Raw genomic sequence first — 21131 nt, forward strand, 5'->3', positions numbered from 1 at the left:
AAGTCATAAAACACCAATGGTCTGATTTAGATTAGAAAATATGTCATTATTCTTGTTGCTCAATTATTTCTCAAGTTGAGTTGAAATAAAAACCTTGATTTGTAGTTTTAGTGAGATTGGCATTGGCTTAGTTTAAAGTTGCTCTTAATTTTTGGCCTTTTGGAAAGGGAATGAGATAGACAAAAACGGTTTTAGAGGATTCTCAATGCTTTCTTTTGCATATTATGCACTTTTAATGTATTTTTTGCTTCATTTATGATATAAAAACGAACAAATAGATGAAAAGTATAGTGTTTTTATTTTTGTTAGGAATATTTGAAAAAAAAAAGAAAGAGTTTTTATTACAAATTTAGTTTGAGTTTGAAATATGAACCAAAACTCAAAAATTTTTAATAAATTAGACTTAAATACAAGAAACAAAGTTTGAAATTCGAACCAAAAAAATTCAAATCCGAGTCATTTAGCATCATTTAAATGCAAATCTAAAACAATACAATTATATTTTTTAGAAAATATTTCAATTTAAAAGCAGTTAATTAAATAATTTAAGTATTGTGACAAACTTAATTAAAACATGAAAATAATGTCAACTACAATATAATTTTCAAGTTTTATAACAAATAATGTCATATTTTTTAATGCACAAATATTTAAACAACAAGATCTATTAAGGGATCAAGAGAGATAGGGGCAAATTTGAGGAAAAATTACAATAAATATAAAAAAAATATAATTTTTATTCACCAAATTATAATATTTTAATCTAAACCTTTTATTCAATAAAAAATACTTTTAATAATTACAGTGATAAGAAGTTTTTTTACTCAAACATTTAACACATGCGAGTATGTATACACCCTGAAATTTCTCAATTTAATTAATCACGCTGAGTATTAAAAAGCGGAGAGACACGACGAACGCTGCCATGTGTTAATCCTGTCTTTCGACGTGAGCCACAAGATCGAGTTTCTTCTTCTTCTTTTATTTTTTTCACAAGCCAACTATTATTTTAACTCACTTTTTCTCTGTTCTTCAACTTCATTTGTTAAAACAATTTTCTCTCTGTTTTGTTTTCTTGTGCGAGGCGTCGAAGTTTCTGTCGTTGAAACTTTTCCTTTTTGTATTCCATTCAAGGCCTGTACGGAAGAAACTTAGTGAATGGCTTTGAATTTTGTTATGTTCCTTTAGATTCTGCGAGTAAGAAGTTCCCGTTAGAAGAGAAGCTGAAGAGGAGATCTTGATGGCTTTTGTAGCTATGGCTGTCCAAGTATGTCTGCTAATTTTTTTTTAATTAATTATTAGTAATTTTCTTGTTGTAAACGATTCTTTGTTCCATAAACATAGTTTGATTTGCTGTAGTAAAAGAAAACTTTGACGGATCTTGGAGAAATTCTTAATTTGTTTCTTTGAAATTTTAGTTTATGCTTAGAAAACCTGTGTAAATAAAATGTTGTTTATAAGGGATGTCGTATTTAGATAAATTTCCTAGTCAGATCTCGTGTGAAATCGGATAGAAACCTTATTGAAATAGAATTTGGGAATTTCCAACAGGCAATCGTGAAGAATTTTAAGGCGTAAATGTACAATACAGATTTAATTTGTGTGTAGATATTCTTGATTCGTACAGTTTGTGTGTTAACAGCTTATTTGTTAAACTAAAACAACGTGATCATACTTTTGAGTACTCACTTAGGTATATGTGTTTTTTGTGATTGGGTGATGCATAACCTGTGTACACAATTTAGTACTTAAAAGTGTGTGTACAAAACATTTGCTTTTTCTATTATGTTGGTGTTGTTTGTTAGTATATAGTAGTAGTTTTTTGTTGCTTGAATTTAACAGATTTGACCCTTTGCATAAGAAGGATGAATGTGGAGATACTCGTTCAAACTTGGTGCTTCGGGCTGTTAATGGATTTGCATCAAGTTCGGATCTTCAAATGAAGGGTCAATTTTCTTGTGGGAATGATTACGCTCCTAAGGTTTGCTTTAGTTTGCTCTTAGTTTTTTACTTCAGTCCTAGGAAAATCAATTGCATATCTCCATTGACTCTACTTTTTGTTTCTTTTACTAGGCGAGGAAACCATACACAATTACCAAACAAAGAGAAAGGTGGACCGAAGAAGAGCATAAGAAATTTCTTGAAGCTTTGAAGTTGTATGGTCGGGCTTGGCGGAAGATAGAAGGTAATTAAGTCATAGTTATTGTTTTCTGAGTAAGCTTCGTGATCGTCCCCCCAATGAACAACCATATTCTGTTTTCATAACAGAACATGTTGGCACAAAGACTGCAGTTCAGATTCGAAGTCATGCTCAGAAATTCTTTTCTAAGGTTTACTGCTCTTATACCAACATCAATTCTACCATTTTGATATGATATACGCTGAAGTAAGTTGAAATTTGTGTGAACCCCTGGTCGTTTACACGATTTTACAAGGGTTCATTTGTTCATTCTTAATGTTTTTCTAACCCTAGTTCTGCCATTATGATAGGTTGTTCGTGAATCAAGTAGCAGCAACACAAGCCCATTGGAACCCGTTGAAATTCCCCCTCCTCGACCAAAACGAAAACCTGTGCATCCTTACCCTCGTAAATTGTCTAACACACTTGTTAAAGAAAGCACAAATCCAGTGCTGCCTAGAAGGTCTACATCTCTAAACTTATCAGTTTCAGAACAAGAAAACCAATCTCCAACATCAGTATTATCTGCAGTTGGTTCAGACACTTTTGCATTCTCCGATTCAATTACACCTAATGGCAGCTCATCACCAGTTTCATCTGCTGACCACCCAAATTCTTCAACTGAAGAAAATGGAACTCTACCTGTCCTAACTGGTGGTTCAGTTCCGGATATGCAGTCACCCATGGTACTAACACACCCCTAAAACTATTGGATTTTGAATACTGATAATTATTGCTAAAAAATTTATGGTGTTTTTCATATGGTTCTATTTTTTCTTTTGGCTAGGATGCCACGAAACTGGGGTTGTTTCCCCAAGAATTTGCTAAAGAAGTTTCTGCTGATGAAGCATCTACCGTGAGCCTTAAGCTGTTTGGTAGAACTGTATTAGTCCCCAAATCCCATAGACCAAGCTCTCCCATTGCAGGGACTCCTGAATCATTGCCTTCAGACATGGATGAAGGAAGACCTTTGCAGTTATTGCCGTTATCATCTGGGAATGCTAAATATGCGTGGAGTCACCATTCAGATGCAGCAACTGGATCTTTCTGTTACATGCAAAGCCCAGATGGAAACTTACATCAGGTGGAGGCTTCAGCTGCTCCTCTGCAATTGTGGACTTTATATGGGAGTTTACCCTTTCCAATCTCTCCATACCACAAGCAGGAGACAGTGACTATGCATTTAGATTCTAAATGGCAAGAAATCCAGGATAAAGAATTTCAGAAGGAAGGATCTTGGACTGGTTCAAACTCAAAGTCAGTAAACAAGGAAGACAACTTTGATAAAAATTCAGACAGCGAAACTCAGAGTATCCAATTTTCTTTTGACAAGGAGGAAAAGGAGCCAAATGTAATATTTGAGCTTAAACCAAGTGAGAAATCAGCATTCTCTGTAATAAAGGCAAGCCCTGACAAGAGTATGAAAGGGTTTGTGCCATATAAGAAACGTGTAGCAGTAAGAGAAGCTCCACCATCAACAATAACAGGTGACGAGAGGGTCAAGCAAAGAATCCGCCTTAGTCTTCAGTAATGGCTGCACTGATTATAGTTTCTTAGTCGCAGATAGGTGTTTCTTAACCGGTTGAAGAACTGAATCAGGTGCAGTTAATGACTGGATAGCAGGTTTGGCTGCTTGACAAATATCCATAAAGCAGCTCTGCTTCGTTGCAACTCACATCTACATCTAGTTACTTTTCACCAGCACTGTTGAATTCCATAATCTGCCTTCCCTTGAATGTCACATATATTCCTTTAAGTAGCACTTTTATTCCTTCAAATTCTTTTTCTTCTTTAAACTGTGAATTCCTGGGCCACTAGTTTTGCCATATCCTTTGTATAATATCCACTACTAGTTTCTTATTATTGATGTGAATGTATTATAGTAATAATAATAATAATAATAATGATGATGATGATGATGTTGGAATAAAGTGTTTGAGCTCCAGGCTGCTCATTCTTTTTGTTTGTGCTTTACTCATAAATTTGGAAGTCAAAATGTTGGTTGCCTTTTTTTTTTAATGAACAGGATGCCAAAGCATACCTGAAGCATAAAATTATACATATTATGTTGCATACATAGTTGAACTCTAATTTAAAACTATTTAATGATATATTATATTTATATATAAAATTATATATATAACATTACTCATCTGAATATATATAATTAAATAATTACATACATAACCCTATCCTATATTTTCAAAAATTTGTATAAAGACAAAGAAAACAACTTATTTACAGTCACCATTGTTACTTGCAAAAAATTTCGCCTCTAAAAATATTTTGTTTATCGTTATACCTTATGTAAAATCACACAACCAATTTTCACACAACTAGCCAATAGAGGATTTAACATTTGCATAGTCATTTGTTAGATTACTTTATATTGTATGAAATATTTTTACTTATTGGGTTTCAGTTGCTTTTACCAAGTGATTAGAGATGATTTTAATGAATTAGAGTAAATGATATTATAAACATATATTAATTTATATAATTAGTTGTTATATATAAATATAAGCTCTTATTGATATCCAATTGCCATCTCAAGGCATCCATTTTTCTAATAAAATTTGAATTCATAAAAAAAAAACTATTCATTCGGTATACTATAAACTAAAATCAAAGACTTATTGAAAGTTAGGCGGAAGTTGTTCTCCTGCCTGTGTTCCAACAGTCATTGTTATGTTTATAAAATTTCTAACTTATAAAATAAAAAAAATTAAATTAAATCAAAGGTTCCTTTTCCTTTTTTTCTTTCTTTTTAAGGCCAGACACTATATATTATCTAAGTTTTAACTCAATCGTAAAAATACATTTATAATAATTCAAAAGTTTAAATATTTATTTATAAGTTAACTTTTATTAAAATTTTTAGTTATAAGTAAAAATAAAATCGCTATTTTACTATTAAACACTAAACTATAAAAATTAATATTATTTCTTTTTTAAGTTTTAAAAACTAATATTTTACCCCATTTTCAAAGTCTACAAAATTAACATTTCACTTTTAAGATTTGTTTTCCTTCTCCAGCTGCCATCATTTTTGTTGATGACTGAAGTTTTTCACTTATCTTTTAAATCCGATAATAAAAAATGATAAAACTTTATCTTTTGTTATGTCTTTTTAATGTAGATGTATCAAATGGTCTTCGTCGGAGAAGGTCAGCTTTGCGTAAAATATTATTATTATTATCATTTTTAAAGTGGAGGGGAGGGGAGGGGAGGGGAGGGGGAAAGGAGGGAATTGCCCTTTGGCCTTCTTTTAATATTATTACAATAAAACTATGTGTACCTATTTTTCGTATATAATTTGTGTGCACAGATGAAGTGTTATCATATGATTTGATGTTTCTTTATTATATGATAACACATGTTTTAAAATCACTTAATTACATGATGATATATCACTATATACATAAATTATATATAAAAAATAAGTACACATAATATTGCTCATATTATTATCATTTTTAAAGAGGTAAGCGGTGAGTGTGCCAAGTGTTAATCGTGAGTTGCCATAGTGGTGAGGTGTCAGCTTTGCGTAAAATAGGGCCTACAAGACTGGTCTTCACGGCTCGGCCGCTTCGCGTTCCATTGCATCAATTGAAGCGTCTTAGTCGGCTGTATATTCTGTTTTCGTTAACGGTGACACTGACACTGACCTGACCATTTCTTCTATTTAAAAAAAACAATCACATCACAATTTACCACAGCACTCGTTGATTATCATTTAAAAATCTGTCTCTATATATATTATTGCACGCACGACTCTGGCGACTCTCACTTTCATTTCGAAACTTTTAGATTCCTTTTTCTTTCGTCTGTCTGCATTTCTCTTCAATGGCCACTGACAAGCTCGCACAACTCAAATCTTCCGTTGCTGGCCTTAATATAATTAGGCAATCTTTTATTCGTCTTAATTACTTTGATTATCAGATCTGTGTTTCATTCATTCCTTGTTTAATTAATTTAAGTTTGTTGTGTCAGTGAGTATGAGAAGAACGGATTCGTCAATCTCGTTGCTCGCTATCTCAGGTGGATTGAGCTCAGATTTCATTTGTTTTTGTGATTTGATATTGAGATTTTTATTTTGAATCGGAATGAGAGGTTGTGGTAGTGATTTTGATCGTTTGTTTGTTGATTGATTGAAGTGGCGAGGCGCAACAAGTGGAGTGGAGTAAGATCCAGACGCCAACTGATAAGGTGGTGGTTCCTTATGACAGCTTGGCATCTATTCCTGAAGGTATTGAAGTATGGGTTTGAATTTGATTGTAGTTATGTTTTAGTTCTAAATTTTATGTGAATCGATGCAGATCCGGCGGAAACTAAAAAGATCTTAGATAAGCTTGTTGTGTTGAAGCTCAACGGAGGTTTGGGGACAACAATGGGATGCACTGGTCCAAAGTACGCATTTCTTCCACTTTATCGTGGATTTTTAGTATATAATTTATCGTTCATATTATGACTGAGACTGTGATCACCTTTGTGTTTGACTTTCTCATGAAGTGAATGTTGGAGTTGTGTAGTATAGAAATAATTTTTACGAAATCAGATTAAAATATGATCCAACATTAGACACTGAGGTCATGTACAGTGCATATCTGATATGTCTAGAATCATTATATCACTTTTATCTTAGTTGCTTTCTATGTGTAAATATTGAATCTTGTATTTGTAGTATTTATAATTGTATATAACATTATGTGATATGCCATGAATCAATTACTTGCTAAAGTTGTAGGATATGTAGGCAACCTGATTTGCACTTGAATTTGCCGGTTCAGGGATTTCTGGTTTACCAAACTTTAAAAAATAAATGAAAAGAAACTTAATATTTATATAATACTGAAACTTCTGTGATCTTGTAGAGTGAATGATTTATTCCCATATAAATTTTATGCTGTTATCATGAACATTTTCCGATTAATCAACAAATAAATTATATAATCCAACAAAGAGATCCCACATGCCCATGAGTCACTCAGACTGGATCATGCCTTGTAGAAGTGGATCCCACTTCATGATTACATATGAGGTATTTTTTTTTTTTAAATCTATGTTCGTTTGAAAATTTGTGCATATTGCAGCTCCAAACTCTGTGATTTAATTTTGTGGTCCATTGCATTTGAGTTGGATGTAACAAACAATGCATGTTGAATCTGTAAAATGGTTATGATTCTTTTTTCATGTTCACTGTGATGGGCAATATGTTCTTTTAAGTGTCATAGAGGTAAGAATGGATTTTGGGTTTTACTTTGTCCTGTACTTGATTTTTTTTATAAATTTTCTTTAAAGATGGTGTAGAGACATAAGTATAACATTCAATCAAAATCTTGAATTCTCTATAATTGTTTTTCACCATGTCGGTTGTCTTGTATTTAGTGTGATGGGGACAGAGGATTAGTACCTTGTGTTTTAGGTAAATTACGTTTGCAGTTTTAGTTATACTTTTCCATAAGAGAACCTAGCTTAGTTTCTGGTCAAAATGAAAGGTCTTCTATTATTGAAGAGAAGGCATGAGTCTTTCCATGATAAAATTTAAATTAATGTATTCGTGATTTTCTGTGAAATGATTATTTAGTAAGTACTTGGCTTCATTTATTTTGCTCACATTTTCCCATATGTGTGCTACATTCTCAATTCATAATTGGCTACTGTTAAGGTCTGATAATCTTTTTCTTTTAATTCTTACTAATTAGAAATACAAATGGTACAAGTTTGTTGTTTTATTCTCCTAGCATTCCCATATTCTTTCATTATCTATTGTCTTTCTAAGATTACTTTCTCAGTTATCCTTTTTTTAATACAAAATTGGTTTGCACAGGTCTGTTATTGAAGTTCGTAATGGTTTGACTTTTCTCGACTTGATTGTTATCCAGATTGAGGTTATACTTTGTTCCCTACTGTTCTAGGTCTTTCTCTTTTTCTCTCTCTTTTCAACATGATGGCATGTAACTTTAATTTTTCAAATATTATAGCATCTCAAAACCAAGTATGGGTGCAACGTTCCTTTGCTTCTTATGAACTCGTTCAACACTCATGATGACACATTGAGGGTATTGGATCTTTTTCCCTTCACTTCACTTTTCCCTCTCTCTCCCCCAGCCCTCAGTTCAACTAGATCATGTAGATTTACAAGTTCTTGCCCATTTTTCAGATTGTAGAAAAATACACCAACTCAAAGATCCAAATTCATACTTTCAATCAGGTTTGTGATGCTAATTATTGAATTAGCTGCATTATACTTTTCAGAACTTAACAATAAAATTTACCTTTTAAATTATGCAGAGCAAGTATCCTCGTTTGGTGGCTGATGATTTTGTGCCATTTCCATGTAAAGGGAAGACCGATAAGGATGGATGGTAAGATTATATAAGTTTGGTTTTAGGTTTATGCATTTTTAATCTCTGATAGTTAGCCAGATAGTTTTTTGTAGTTATTACTGTTTAAAACATGTATATTCTTGGAATATTTATCAGAATTCTGGAAGGACATGTTTTTATAGAGCAGTTTGCTTTGTAATGTATTTCTTTGTTGGCATGCTTTCTGTCTCCTTACAATCATCATTTGCTCATGGAAGGTATCCTCCTGGTCATGGTGATGTTTTCCCATCCTTGATGAACAGTGGCAAGCTTGAGTCTTTAATATCACAGGTTGGTGTTGCTTTGCGGTTTCTGATAACTTGATTAAATTCTACTTCAAGAGATTCACACAGCTTATTTCTTTCTCCTTTGGTTATTTTCCATGACAGGGTAAAGAGTATGTCTTTGTTGCCAACTCAGATAACTTGGGTGCTATTGTTGACTTGAGTATCCTCATTTTTGTTCTAATCAATCTTAGCCAGTTGGCTTTCACTGTTATGTGTATTTACATTTTGTTTGAAATAGATGCATGAACAAGTTTTTCCTGCATTAATTATCCTTGACTTGTTGCTATAGAGATCTTAAATCATTTGATCCAAAACAAGAATGAGTATTGTATGGAGGTAAGAAAGGAATATTGTGATGAAAAATTTTGCTTCTCTGGTTTCAAAATTTCCACTAAACTTTTCCCCTAATTATGCAGGTGACACCCAAAACCTTAGCTGATGTGAAGGGTGGTACTCTTATTTCTTATGAAGGAAAAGTTCAGGTATGTATTCTTGTCTAATGTTTTTGTTGTTTTGTTAAATCTTTCTGGTTTATTTTGTAATATAAGGAACAAAGAATATGCCAGCAAGCAATGACAGGAAGCTAAACGAGTTGAGTTGTATAAGATGTAGAATCAAAAGAAAAGAGGATGTAGTTGCTACAAAATACAAAAGCCTGGTAAACTAATGGTAGAACACCAAGATCATAATACCTTTAAAGATGGCAATTAGTTCATAATTATTACATAGAGCAAAGGATAGCAATTACCAATTATCAATTTGTAAAAATTCCTTTTTGGACTAGTTCAGGCATGAAATGACAATTATTTTATTCTTCTTCACCGTTCCTTTTGTTTTTATTTGTTTTTTTAATTTTGTGCAGTGGGGTCTGGGATGAGAATTCTTGGGTGCTGCTTTATCTGAATAAATATAAAAATACAAGTTGTGTGGATATAATCTTTCTTTTTATTTGTGTTAATTTTGTGATACTACTCTAATTTCTCTCTCTTTTTCCTCCCCATTTAACATAATGCAGCTCCTGGAAATTGCTCAGGTCCCTGATCAACATGTAAGCTTTTATTCTCTGTTTCTTTTATTTTTTAACTTGTGTTATTACTTTTTGTTGCTTTTTTGATCAATTTTATTATAGAGAGAAAATTTTGTGTTCATCATTAAGGGACTTCTCAGTTGCTACCATTAGGTGTTGAAGGCCACAAATAGCTACCATGGTAGATGTTTGTGGTAAATCTTAAATATTTGTAATTGCTGGTAGTTGCGACTGAGAAAACTACATTTGATGGGAGAGTTTATTGACAAGTTTCATTGGTCTTCTTACTTGTGCTGCTCCAGCAAAACAGTCTGCTGTGAAAAAAGTTACCAACTGTAATTAGTTTAGGTGCTTTTGGTGTCCCCCCAAGTTTGGTGCTGATCTTCTTTTTCCTGATTTGATAATTGGTTTTTTTTTTTCAACTAGAGTGGTATTACAATTTAAGAAAAGCATTAAAATTTAGCATAAGGGATGACACCGAAATTAAATTTTGAGGGTGCTGGAACCTGATTTTGAAGTAGAAATTCATGTTGATATCTTTAGTTTGTACAAGGGGTACCATGTATCATTTTTAGCTGACACTACAATCCCTTATAATTGATATTAGTAGAATATTATTGTTTTTTTTTTTTTAAATTTCAGCCATCAAATTTTGTGGGAGAATTGGCATAAAGCAAGATGTTTTACAGTTCTCCACCATTCACTGGGAAGTTATTTATACTGAATTAACCAAAAAATATAGATATATTTTTTCGTTGTAGTCAAGCCTATTTTAATTGCATCCAATGCTTACCATTTTCACTTCTGCCTAAGGTACCCTTCTGTTAACCAGTATGAAGCTATTTATGAACTTATCTGTTTTCAGAGGATTTGAGTGACATGCTAATAATTTGGTCTTGCCTAATTATTGATCTTTAATTATGAACCCATCTTTCTGCTCTTTCCTCTTGATAATAAGAGGCACTGTATAAGTGCCCTGCATGCTTGACCAAGACAGATCACTTATTTATTTGTTTTTACTGCAATGCTCTGTTTTTTTTTGTGGGATTACTCTGGAAAATTAATGGATGATTTGTTCAATGCCTTTTTATTGGTAGGTCAATGAATTCAAGTCAATAGAGAAGTTCAAAATTTTCAATACAAACAACTTGTAAGTCTTGATTGCTTGAACAACATAAACATACATTCAATTGAGACTAATGAAAAGTTTTCATAGGTGGGTGAACTTAAAAGCAATCAAGAGACTTGTGGAAGCAGATGCACTCAAGATGGAGATTATTCCAAATCCAAAGGTACATTCTTTTTTCTCACAAATATAATCCTTTTATTTTTTGTTTTTGTTTCTTGGCCAAAATATATGAATGAGTTTGTATTGAGGTTCTAGTTGTCATAAATATGAACTTGTTTCAGGAAGTTGATGGAGTCAAAGTTCTTCAGCTAGAAACTGCAGCTGGTGCAGCAATTCGGGTATTCACTGTACTTAAGTCATTATTATGATTCTCTAAATGTTGAACTATATTGTTTAGCTCGAGTATTATTTTCTGTGAACCAGTTCTTTGATCAAGCTATTGGTATTAATGTGCCTCGATCTCGATTCCTTCCAGTGAAGGCATCTTCTGATTTGCTGCTTGTTCAGGTTATGCTGCTATCTATCTGTATGTTTTTTAACTATTGTTCAAAAGCTTGCACCTTTCTTCTTGTTTGTCATTGGTATTCTTTTTATTTGGCTCTTGTATTAGTTTTTCTGACTCCTGTATCTGTCTTTCTTTTCAGTCTGATCTTTACACCTTAGCTGATGGTTTTGTTACCCGGAATCCAGCTAGAACTAACCCTGCAAATCCATCTATTGAGCTGGGCCCTGAATTTAAGAAGGTGAAGATATATTTTAATCATCAATTAAACTGTGTATACATTTTTGGTACACAATTTAAGTATACAAATGATATGTTATCATATGATTAGGTGATTTTGAATTAAATATAAATTAACACCAAATCACATGATGTCACATAATCTGTATACACTAATTGTATACCAAAAATGGATATACATAACATTGCTCTTTCTTTCTGCCTAACTTAACTTCCTGAATCTCATTAAATGGTGTCTCATCCCTGTTAATAATAGTAAAATTCTGATTTGATTGACAGGTGGCTGACTTCTTGAGCCGATGCAAGTCAATTCCCAGTATCATTCAACTTGATAGCCTTAAAGTTACAGGTGACGTGTGGTTTGGTGCTAATATCACTCTCAAGGTACCAATGAACTCATGACACTAATTATTAGTAGTTTCTTAAGGTCTTCTCGGCCATAGATAGCTTTACAGTTGGTTGATAAAATATTACTATGGTTGATGTTGAAACTAAAGGTTAGTGGTATTTTTATATCTTGAAGGGCAAAGTGACGGTTGCGGCCAAACCTGGAGTGAAGCTAGAAATTCCAGATGGGGCTGTACTAGAAAACAAGGTATGCTGCTCTCAGTATCTGATTGAAAATAGCTCAAAAAATTTGTCATCATTTCAGTTTAGTTTGCCGTTTTCTGGATTTCATTACTCACTGTAATATATGTAATATATGTGCAGCAAATCAATGGCCCTGAGGATCTCTAGGTGGAAATGTTAACGTTTGAGGAGTTTCTTTTCTTCATCTCGTTTTGCTTGGTCTATGTTTATTTGAGATAGAATTCTATTTCATGTAACATTTTGATTCCATCAAATGCCGATCATCTGGTGGTTGGTTTGACACTTACCATAATATTTGAATTTTGATTATTCTCTTTTATTGAAATATGAAATAAGTAGCCACTATGGATTAACTAGACCTAACTAACTTTAAACTTTGTAATATTAAATTATAAGCCTCACAGAATTTATATTTGTAGTTACAAACTATAGCCAACATAAAATGCTTCTATTTTAAACTTAATGTAAAACTAGAATTAATCAAGCTATTAACGACCAGAGACATCTGTGATGGAGGCTGAGGTGTCTCCATGAACCTTTGTTTCGGCATCAATAAAGGTAGGCCTTCTTATTAGTGGTTTATTCCGTATGGAGCCCTTGCTCTTTAGTAAAACAACCACTTCTGACATTGTTGGCCTCGAAGCAGGAGCGGCCTGAGTGCACATTAGAGCTATTTCCACTACTTTTTTCGCTTCTTCTTGAGTGTACTCATTTGGGTCTAAACGGTCATCCATCAAATACATATGCAAGTCATTCTCGTATAGTTTCCATGCCAATATACATTCAAGTGCATGAGCAAGCAATTCTAGTTTTTTTTTTTTTAAAAAAAAGAAGAAGTGAATTTCATTATAATTAGGGTTAGATTTGAGTTGAATTGAGTTTGATTCGTTTGAAAGGAGTTAAACTTAACTTGAGGTTTGAGCTCGGTTCAGTATTGCAGTTGAACAAAAAATAACTAAAAAGACGTCATTTTGATACATTTCGATCAAAACAATGTTATTTTAGTTGATTTATATTGAAAAATTTCAAGTTTACAAGCTTGACGAGTCAAACATCTCTAAAACTCAAACTCGAGCTTGAAAACATATATAACTCCTAGACTCGAGTTTACTTGAATCGAACTTGTTTTCAAACTCAAATAAACTTGACTCAAATCTAACTCTATGTATATCTAATTTTAAATATTTAATTAAATATTTATATAATGTGTTATTATATGATTATATATTACATGATAATGCATGATCTAAATATTTAATTAGATACTTAACCATAAGTATAAGTAGTTTTATTGTTAAATTAAATACCCGCTTGAGGAGGTAATCGTCAATATCTGTGAGTTCATTATTCTTTTTGCCAATGATGATTTCGAGGACGACGACACCGTAGCTATACGTATCAGCTTTCTCTGATAATTGTCCATGTATTGCATACTCAGGTGCTGTGTGTCCCCTGAACAATACATTTAAAACTATCAATTAATCAAATAAAAAATTTAAAATAATTTTGTATAAAATAAAGAAAAAAAAAAAAGAAAAAGAACTCACAATGTCCCTGCAAATTTGGTGATAACATGGGTTTGACTTTGAGGTAAAGCCTTGCTAATCCAAAATCAGCTATCTTTTACTGGAAATCATCGTCTAAAAGAATATTGCTGGGCTTTATATCTCGATGAATTATGCAGACATGAAAATCCTCATGCAAGTACGCGAGCCCTCTTGCTGTGTTCAGGATTATGTCATAACGTTGTTTCCAGCTCAAACACCCTCGTTTTTCACCTGTGCCCAAGAATACAAATGTTTTTGAGAGAGCTAGAGATGCTGGTAATACTAGGGCTGGCAACCGGCCAACCTATACGAGCTTGGTTTGTTCAAACTTGGATTTGTGAAAAAAATTTAAGTTTATGTTTCGAGTCTAAAATTTTTTGTTTAGGCCTGATTCATTAATTTTTTTTTAAGTGTTGGGTTTGTTTAAACCTCTTTTGGTCCATTTTATAATTTAAAAAATCTGTGAAAATATTTTTATAATTTTTTAATAAGTTTAAAAATATCACAATTCATCCCTATCCACAATAAATTTCAAATCCATCTGGGCGTAAGCTTGAAAAAATTTTATTCATCCGATAACATAACTATCGAATTTTTTATCGACATTTATTTGAGACCTGAATTTTATTCAACCCAAAACTAAATTTGTTGGACTAAACAATCGGGCTTCGGGTTTGCTTGTCTCAATTGACAGTCCTAGGTAACAGTCGTAGCTTTGTATATGATATATATGTTTCACATTCGGAAGACAACTTGAGCAGTCCAGAGAAATATGAAATCATAATAGCTTACCAAACAACAATTTATCAAGGCTGCTGTTGGCCATGAACTCATAAACAAGAAGAAGCTCTGGGCCTTTGCTGCAACAGCCAAGAAGTCGGATGAGATTCCGGTGATGAACATTGCTTATAAGCTTGACTTCATTTTCAAAATCGGATATTATCCTGCGAGACAACCCAATTGCTAGTTTCTTCACTGCTACCACTTTTCCATTATTCAGAGTTCCCTGCAGTGTAACCACACCAGGAATTTCAGAAAAATCTGTAAAATGACATTAATTATATAATTTGATTTCACCTTGTAAATTTCACCAAAACCTCCTTCTCCAAGTTTATTTTCTTCACTAAAGTTTCTTGTCGCAGAAACCAAATCTTTATATCTGTAATTGACTGGACCTTGCAACTCAGTTGCTTCTAGGATATTTCCTGTCACAAAGAAGAAAGCATGTGCTTGTAAATTGATTATTGGTTAATTTAATTTTCAGAGTTCATTTCAAATATGCTTGAAATTTACTAGAGAATCTTTCTTTTCAATGCTCAAAATAAGATGAAATTATTAAACTGGATTATTCCTGATAATGATGAATATTAACGATTTTAGTTTTGGTTTACTTCTCTTTTTTTCAGTGATGTTCCTTTTCCTTGATAACATGAACCAGACAAACAATGCCATAAGTGGCAGACTGATCCCTCCAGCCACTGTTCCTCCAACCAGACTGATGCCTAGAAAAATTCTCTCAAACTCTCTCTTTGAATGATTCAAAAATAGTGGAGGAATAATGAGTTAAATCCGTCTAGCTTCTTTTTATTTTTCTAGAAAAATGTCATACACCGCCTGCAAGTTGTTTCCCACTAATGACAATTTTTGAAATCATCATGAAACGCATCCTTATCTAATATTCAAATGTGTTAACCGTACACAGGCGTGTATCCCAATATCTACGAGTGTGTATGCCAACCAGATTTAGCCAAATTCAATCATATTACACAAAAAAGACTATATTACCCTTGTCATTACATGCACAGGTGTGTGACATTCCCACACGACCGTGCAACCCCAAAAATCATAATCAATGTAATTCAAACACAATTAATCACATATATGTGTCAAATGACAAAAATAACATCAAATATACTTGTTGGTATTATAGCGAAGCTGGAATTCCTAATAGGGTTGTATTAGAAAACAAGGTATGCTACTATTGCTATCAATATTTGATTAAAAATAGCTAAAAAATTTGTCATCATTTTAGTTTTGCGTTTACTGGATTTTCATTGCTCACAATAATATGTGTAATTTATGTGCAGCAAATCGATGGCCCTGAGGATCTCTAATCAGTAAGTGAAAATTTTGGAAGAGTTTCTTTTTTTCACCTTCTCATTTTGCCTGGTCTATGTTGATTGGAGTTAGAACTCTATTTGATGTAATACTTTGATTCCATCAAATTTGGATCATCTAGTGGTTGGTTTGACACTTACCATATTATTTGAATTTTGATTATTCTTTTTTATTGAAATATGAAATAAGTAGCCACTATGGATTAACTAGACCTAACTAACTTTAAACTTTGTAATATTAAATTATAAACCTCACAGTATTTATATTTGTATTTTACAAACTATAACCAAAATAAAATGCTTCTATCTTAAACTTAATGTAAAACTAGAATTAATTAACTTATTAACGACCAGAGACATCTGTTATGGAGGCTGTAGCGTTAGATGCAGAAGAAGCAGTGGAGGTTGAGGTGTCTCCGCGAACCTTTGTTTCGGCATCAATAAAGGTAGGCCTTGTTATTACTGGTCTATTCTGTATGGAGCCCTTGCTCTTTAGTAAAACAACCACTTCTGACATTGTTGGCCTTGAAGCAGGAGCTGCCTGAGTGCACATTAGAGCTATTTCCACCACTTTTTTGGCGTCTTCTTGAGTGTACTCATTTGGGTCTAAATGTTCATCCACCAAATCCACATGTAAGTCATTCTCGTACAGTTTCCATGCCTATATAAATTCAAATGTTAATATTATTTAGTCAAAATGTCATTCGGCCTTAAGTGGGTGCCCATTGTCATGTGGGTACTTAATTGGGCTCAAAATTGAGTATTTATTGTAAAATTAAATACCCGTTTGAGGAGATAATCATCAGTGTCTCTGAGTTCATTACTCTTCTGGCCACTGATGATTTCGAGTACGACGACACCATAACTGTACGTATCAGCCTTCTCTGATAATTGTCCATGGATTGCATACTCAGGTGCTGTGTATCCCCTGATCAACAATACATGTAAAACTGTCAATTAATCAAATCAAAATAATTTTGGATAAAGTAAATAAAAAAATAAGAACTTACAATGTCCCTGCAAATTTGGTGCTAACATGGCTTTGACTTTGAGGTAACAGCCTTGCTAATCCAAAGTCAGCTATCTTTGGCTGAAAATCATCGTCTAAAAGAATATTGCTGGGCTTTATATCTCGATGAATTATGCAGACATGAAAATCCTCATGCAAGTACGCCAGCCCTCTTGCTGTGTTCAGGATTATGTCATAACGTTGTTTCCAGCTCAAACACCCTCGTTTTTCACCTGTACCAGTCGAAATTGAGACCTTTGTTAATCAAGAAAAAGAACTGAAAGACAGCATGAATGGTTCAGAGAAATATAAAGTTATAATAGCTTACCAAACAGCAGTTTATCAAGGCTGCTGTTGGCCATGAACTCATAAACAAGGAGAAGTTCTGGGCCTTTGCTGCAACAACCAAGAAGCCGGACGAGATTCCGGTGATGAACATTGCTTATTAGCTTAACTTCATTTTCAAAATCAGATATTATCCTGTGAGACAACCCAATTGCTAGTTTCTTCACTGCTACCACTTTTCCATTATTCAGAGTTCCCTGCGGTGTAATCATAGCAAAATTTCAGGAAAATTTGTAAAATGACATTACTGTTCGGCTTAAGCTTTAGTTATTATTCTATATATTAATTATATAATCCGATTTCACCTTGTAAATTTCACCAAAACCTCCCTCCCCAAGTTTATTTTCTTCACTAAAGTTTCTTGTTGCAGAAACCAAATCTTTGTATCTGTAATTGATTGGACCTTGCAACTCAGTTGCTTCTAGTATATTTCCTGTCACAAAGAAGAAAGCATCTGCTTGTAAATTGATTACTGGTTAATTTAATTTTCGGAGATCATTTCAAATTTTGTGATTAATTTTTGGGCATTTATTACACTCGTAAAACCTTGATTTAGTTGATATAATGGTTATGAGTTTAGTCATTATATTTTAGATTTATATGTTCAACAAATATAACTAAAATTTCTTTTTATTTTTTTAAGTTTACAAGAAAACCTCCCTTTTCAATGCTCAAAATAAAATAAATAAGTTGAAATTATTAAACTCGATCCTGATAATGATGAATATCAAGGCCTGGGCTTTGATTTTGGTTTACCTCTTTTAGTAACTTTTCTTTTTCTTGACAACATGAACCACACAAACAATGCCAAAAGTAGCAGACATATTCCTCCAGCCACTGTTCCTCCAATGATTGCTTTCTTATTGCTTGAACCTATACATATACATATATAACGTTATCAATTAAGATTCAACAAGTTTATTATCAGAGCAACTGTTCCTCCAAAACCAACCCACGTAACGTGAAAACAGAAATGTAAAAATGTAATTTCTAAAAATTACAGGAAGTGAATATATATATATATATATATATATATGAAAATTATAGAGTTTTTTTTTTTTATAAATATTAATTTTTATGTAAAAAACAATAATTTATTGTATGTACTTAACCATCAATCAAATAAATAGTACAGAGAAAAGATGAATTTTAATATACTAAAAAGAAGAAAAGTTTTAAATATCAGAGGTAGGATTCAAAATTATAAAAAAGAGTGAGAGGTAAAATCAAAATCTAATTTATTTAAAAATTAAAAAAAATAGAAAATAGAAACAAATTCTAAATTTTAATTTTGTCGAAACCTTTCATACTAGTTATGAAACCTGTTTGGAAAAGTGAAAACCCACCATGGGTGCGTTTTCCTGCTTCCTAAAAACCAACAATATAACAATATTCATGCACAATTCAAGTAAAAGTGCAGTAAATAATTAAAGAGGGAGGCCAACCAGTTTTCAAGAAGGAAGTAATATCAGTAGTCTGATTATCGGCAAAGAATGGAGAATCGGAAAACCTGACGAAGCAGCCCACGTCAACGGCCCAACCGACCGTACTCGTAAGACATCTTTGAAGGTTTCCATACGCCACTTGCAAGCATTGCTTGCAGCCACTTTCAGAAATGGTTTCAACGCATTGAGAAATAGCATAAGCTTCTTCCGACGTTCCGGCGACCGCCCTCTTACTGGCAGCAAAATACCCATTGATCTTCGGTGTCGCAACTTGGAGATCAACTAGAAGCTCGCTCAAAGCCGTTTGAAAAGCACTAGAATCTCGCACTGTTTGATTCCCACAGCTTCCAAACGCACCCTCTTGAGTGCTTTGATCGAAAAAATTGCTGCTCTCGTACCTGGTCTCACGTAGAAACAAGAGCTGTTATCGCATGATTGAGTGTCCTTAATTCAAAATCATCTGATTAATATGATGATACACATCAAACGACGACCGATTTGTATATATACTAAAAACAATGGCTTGTAAGTTGAAATCTGATTGTGAATTATAACAATCCGAAGCCAAATTATAAGAAACTCACCTGAGGAAACACCCCAAATAGACAACACGGGCGCCGTTGGCGGCAGAGCAGTTGCGTATCAATGACTCAGCGGCGGTGAAGCAGGCAATACAATCAGCTGATGATAGGTAGTTTCTGCACTGCACCAACGCATAGGCGGAGTCTGACCCCGTCGGCTGCTCTGCCGTGGCGAAATACTTGCCTGAGTTTAGCGCGTCTCTCAGTTGAGCAAAAGTTGCGTTCAGATTGGCGTTGAAGTCCGATAGATTGGTGACGTTGTACTGGCTGCATCCCTGGTTTATGAGAACGGTTTCTGGGTCCGATTCACCCAGTTTCGAAATTGCAAGAATTATGGCGAGGATGATCTTTAACATTTCTGAGTTGATCATCTTCAAGAAGCGAAATTAATTTTTAACACATCAATTTGGTATAGATGAATATAATCAAGTGCTAACAAACAGAAACGTATAACAATGGAAAGGATGATGTTTGAAAGATAAGCCAAAATTATATATTTATATATATTTGTACAATTTTATATACAAACAACGATGTTTCATCGTATGATTGGATATTATTTTATTTTAAATTTTAAACTATATATTCATATAATGACATGTCATTGATTATGTATATTATTTGTGTATATAACACTAATAATATATATTGTAACCAATTTCTATATAAAACCTAACACTTAAAATGGAAAAAAATCTAGACACAAGGTCAAACAAGTAAATTATTATATTATTGTTAACTATTTTACTTTTGTAAAATTACTTAGTTAGATTCAATTTGAATTTCGCTTACCAAAATGTAATCTTCTCAAATCTAGCCATATAACATAAATCGCATAGTTAAAAAAAGTGGTTTTTGTTGTCGAATCGAATATTTGGTGCAATTTTAACTGAATTACATCTCTTCGAATGCAATATTGGTTTATATCAAACATAGGAATGTGCAATTTTAATAATTAGAATTACATTAGATTAAGCGCGATTTGATAATATTGTATAAAAAAAAGTGCGATTTTAATGGTTAGAATCGCAAACTTGTTCCAATTTCAATCAGTAGATAAATGTGTGATTCAAGTGTTGGACTCACAACTATCTAAATGTAATCTAGTATGGACGTATCTAATTGGGCAAGATTCTGGCCAAATCACACATTTGTAGGTGTGCTTGTGATAATTAGCATAGGCCAGTTTTCTTCCTTTTTTATTTAAAAAAAAAAAAAAAAATGGGCAGATGAACTAATGTTAGTTTTTTAATTAACAAAGTGGAGTGTGAGATAAAAATTTGTAGTTTTAAGATCTAAAAGAGGTGAGAAAACTAATGGCTTTTCTAAACCTTGGATGAGAAAGGGCAATTCAGTCTTTTTCAATCATCTGTATGTGGACTTTGATGCTCAGTTCTCAACTAGTCTTGTTTACCTCGCCAGCCATCCATCCATCCATCCATCCAACTTGAGAAATCTTTGAATTAATTTAATTTAGAAACAGGGTCTACTTTCATCTTGTTTTCAGTTTGTATTTGATTAGGATCAAGTTGCATTTGTATTTATGTCACTTCCGCAACCAATTGTAACTTGCTAAGGGGAGACTTAAAAGCTAGTCAATGCCTAATACTTTAGAATATAAATTAAATTAATAATAGAAAACAATTATTTGAACATTCCATGGGACATTAGTTTTAATTATAATATACATTAATTCAATAAGATAAAATTAGTTGTAATTAAAGATTTTAATTAATTAAAGACCCGAAATGGATAGTATGAGTG

General features: G+C 32.9%; 3 protein-coding genes and 1 pseudogene across 4 annotated transcripts; 2 read left to right on the forward strand and 2 right to left on the reverse strand.

Moving 5' to 3' along the window:
- The first annotated feature begins 985 nt into the window (after positions 1 to 985).
- Positions 986 to 4140, forward strand: LOC123224799 (protein REVEILLE 1-like). Of its 2 annotated transcripts, none has more exons than XM_044648522.1 (6): positions 986 to 1267; positions 1862 to 1981; positions 2074 to 2185; positions 2269 to 2330; positions 2491 to 2865; positions 2967 to 4140. In XM_044648522.1, the coding sequence occupies exons 1-6, from the start codon at positions 1241 to 1243 to the stop codon at positions 3708 to 3710; spliced, it is 1440 nt and encodes a 479-aa protein (XP_044504457.1). In that variant the 5' UTR covers positions 986 to 1240; the 3' UTR covers positions 3711 to 4140. The 2 variants fall into 2 exon arrangements, with proteins under 2 accessions (XP_044504457.1, XP_044504458.1); XM_044648523.1 differs by having other exon boundaries at positions 987 to 1267; positions 1865 to 1981.
- Positions 4141 to 5905: 1765 nt separating this feature from the next.
- On the forward strand, positions 5906 to 12681 carry LOC123226553 (UTP--glucose-1-phosphate uridylyltransferase 1-like). Its single transcript, XM_044651086.1, has 21 exons — positions 5906 to 6084; positions 6173 to 6220; positions 6337 to 6428; positions 6499 to 6589; positions 8010 to 8070; positions 8164 to 8241; positions 8343 to 8393; positions 8474 to 8547; positions 8766 to 8838; positions 8937 to 8994; positions 9124 to 9170; positions 9251 to 9316; positions 9850 to 9882; positions 10959 to 11011; positions 11078 to 11153; positions 11272 to 11328; positions 11414 to 11497; positions 11635 to 11733; positions 12012 to 12116; positions 12256 to 12327; positions 12444 to 12681. The coding sequence occupies exons 1-21, from the start codon at positions 6026 to 6028 to the stop codon at positions 12468 to 12470; spliced, it is 1404 nt and encodes a 467-aa protein (XP_044507021.1). The 5' UTR covers positions 5906 to 6025; the 3' UTR covers positions 12471 to 12681.
- Positions 12682 to 12811: 130 nt separating this feature from the next.
- LOC123226315 lies at positions 12812 to 15322 on the reverse strand (annotated as a pseudogene).
- An 873-nt stretch (positions 15323 to 16195) lies between these two features.
- Positions 16196 to 19837, reverse strand: LOC123226554 (cold-responsive protein kinase 1-like). The gene is made up of 8 exons (XM_044651087.1): positions 19371 to 19837; positions 18787 to 19184; positions 18098 to 18214; positions 17647 to 17774; positions 17325 to 17538; positions 16998 to 17229; positions 16771 to 16915; positions 16196 to 16648 (listed from the first exon to the last, which is right to left on the reverse strand). The coding sequence occupies exons 1-8, from the start codon at positions 19736 to 19738 to the stop codon at positions 16331 to 16333; spliced, it is 1920 nt and encodes a 639-aa protein (XP_044507022.1). The 5' UTR covers positions 19739 to 19837; the 3' UTR covers positions 16196 to 16330.
- Positions 19838 to 21131: the final 1294 nt, after the last annotated feature.

This window comes from Mangifera indica, chromosome 9 (genome assembly GCF_011075055.1).
Source record: "Mangifera indica cultivar Alphonso chromosome 9, CATAS_Mindica_2.1, whole genome shotgun sequence".
NCBI classification, from domain to species: domain Eukaryota; kingdom Viridiplantae; phylum Streptophyta; class Magnoliopsida; order Sapindales; family Anacardiaceae; genus Mangifera; species Mangifera indica.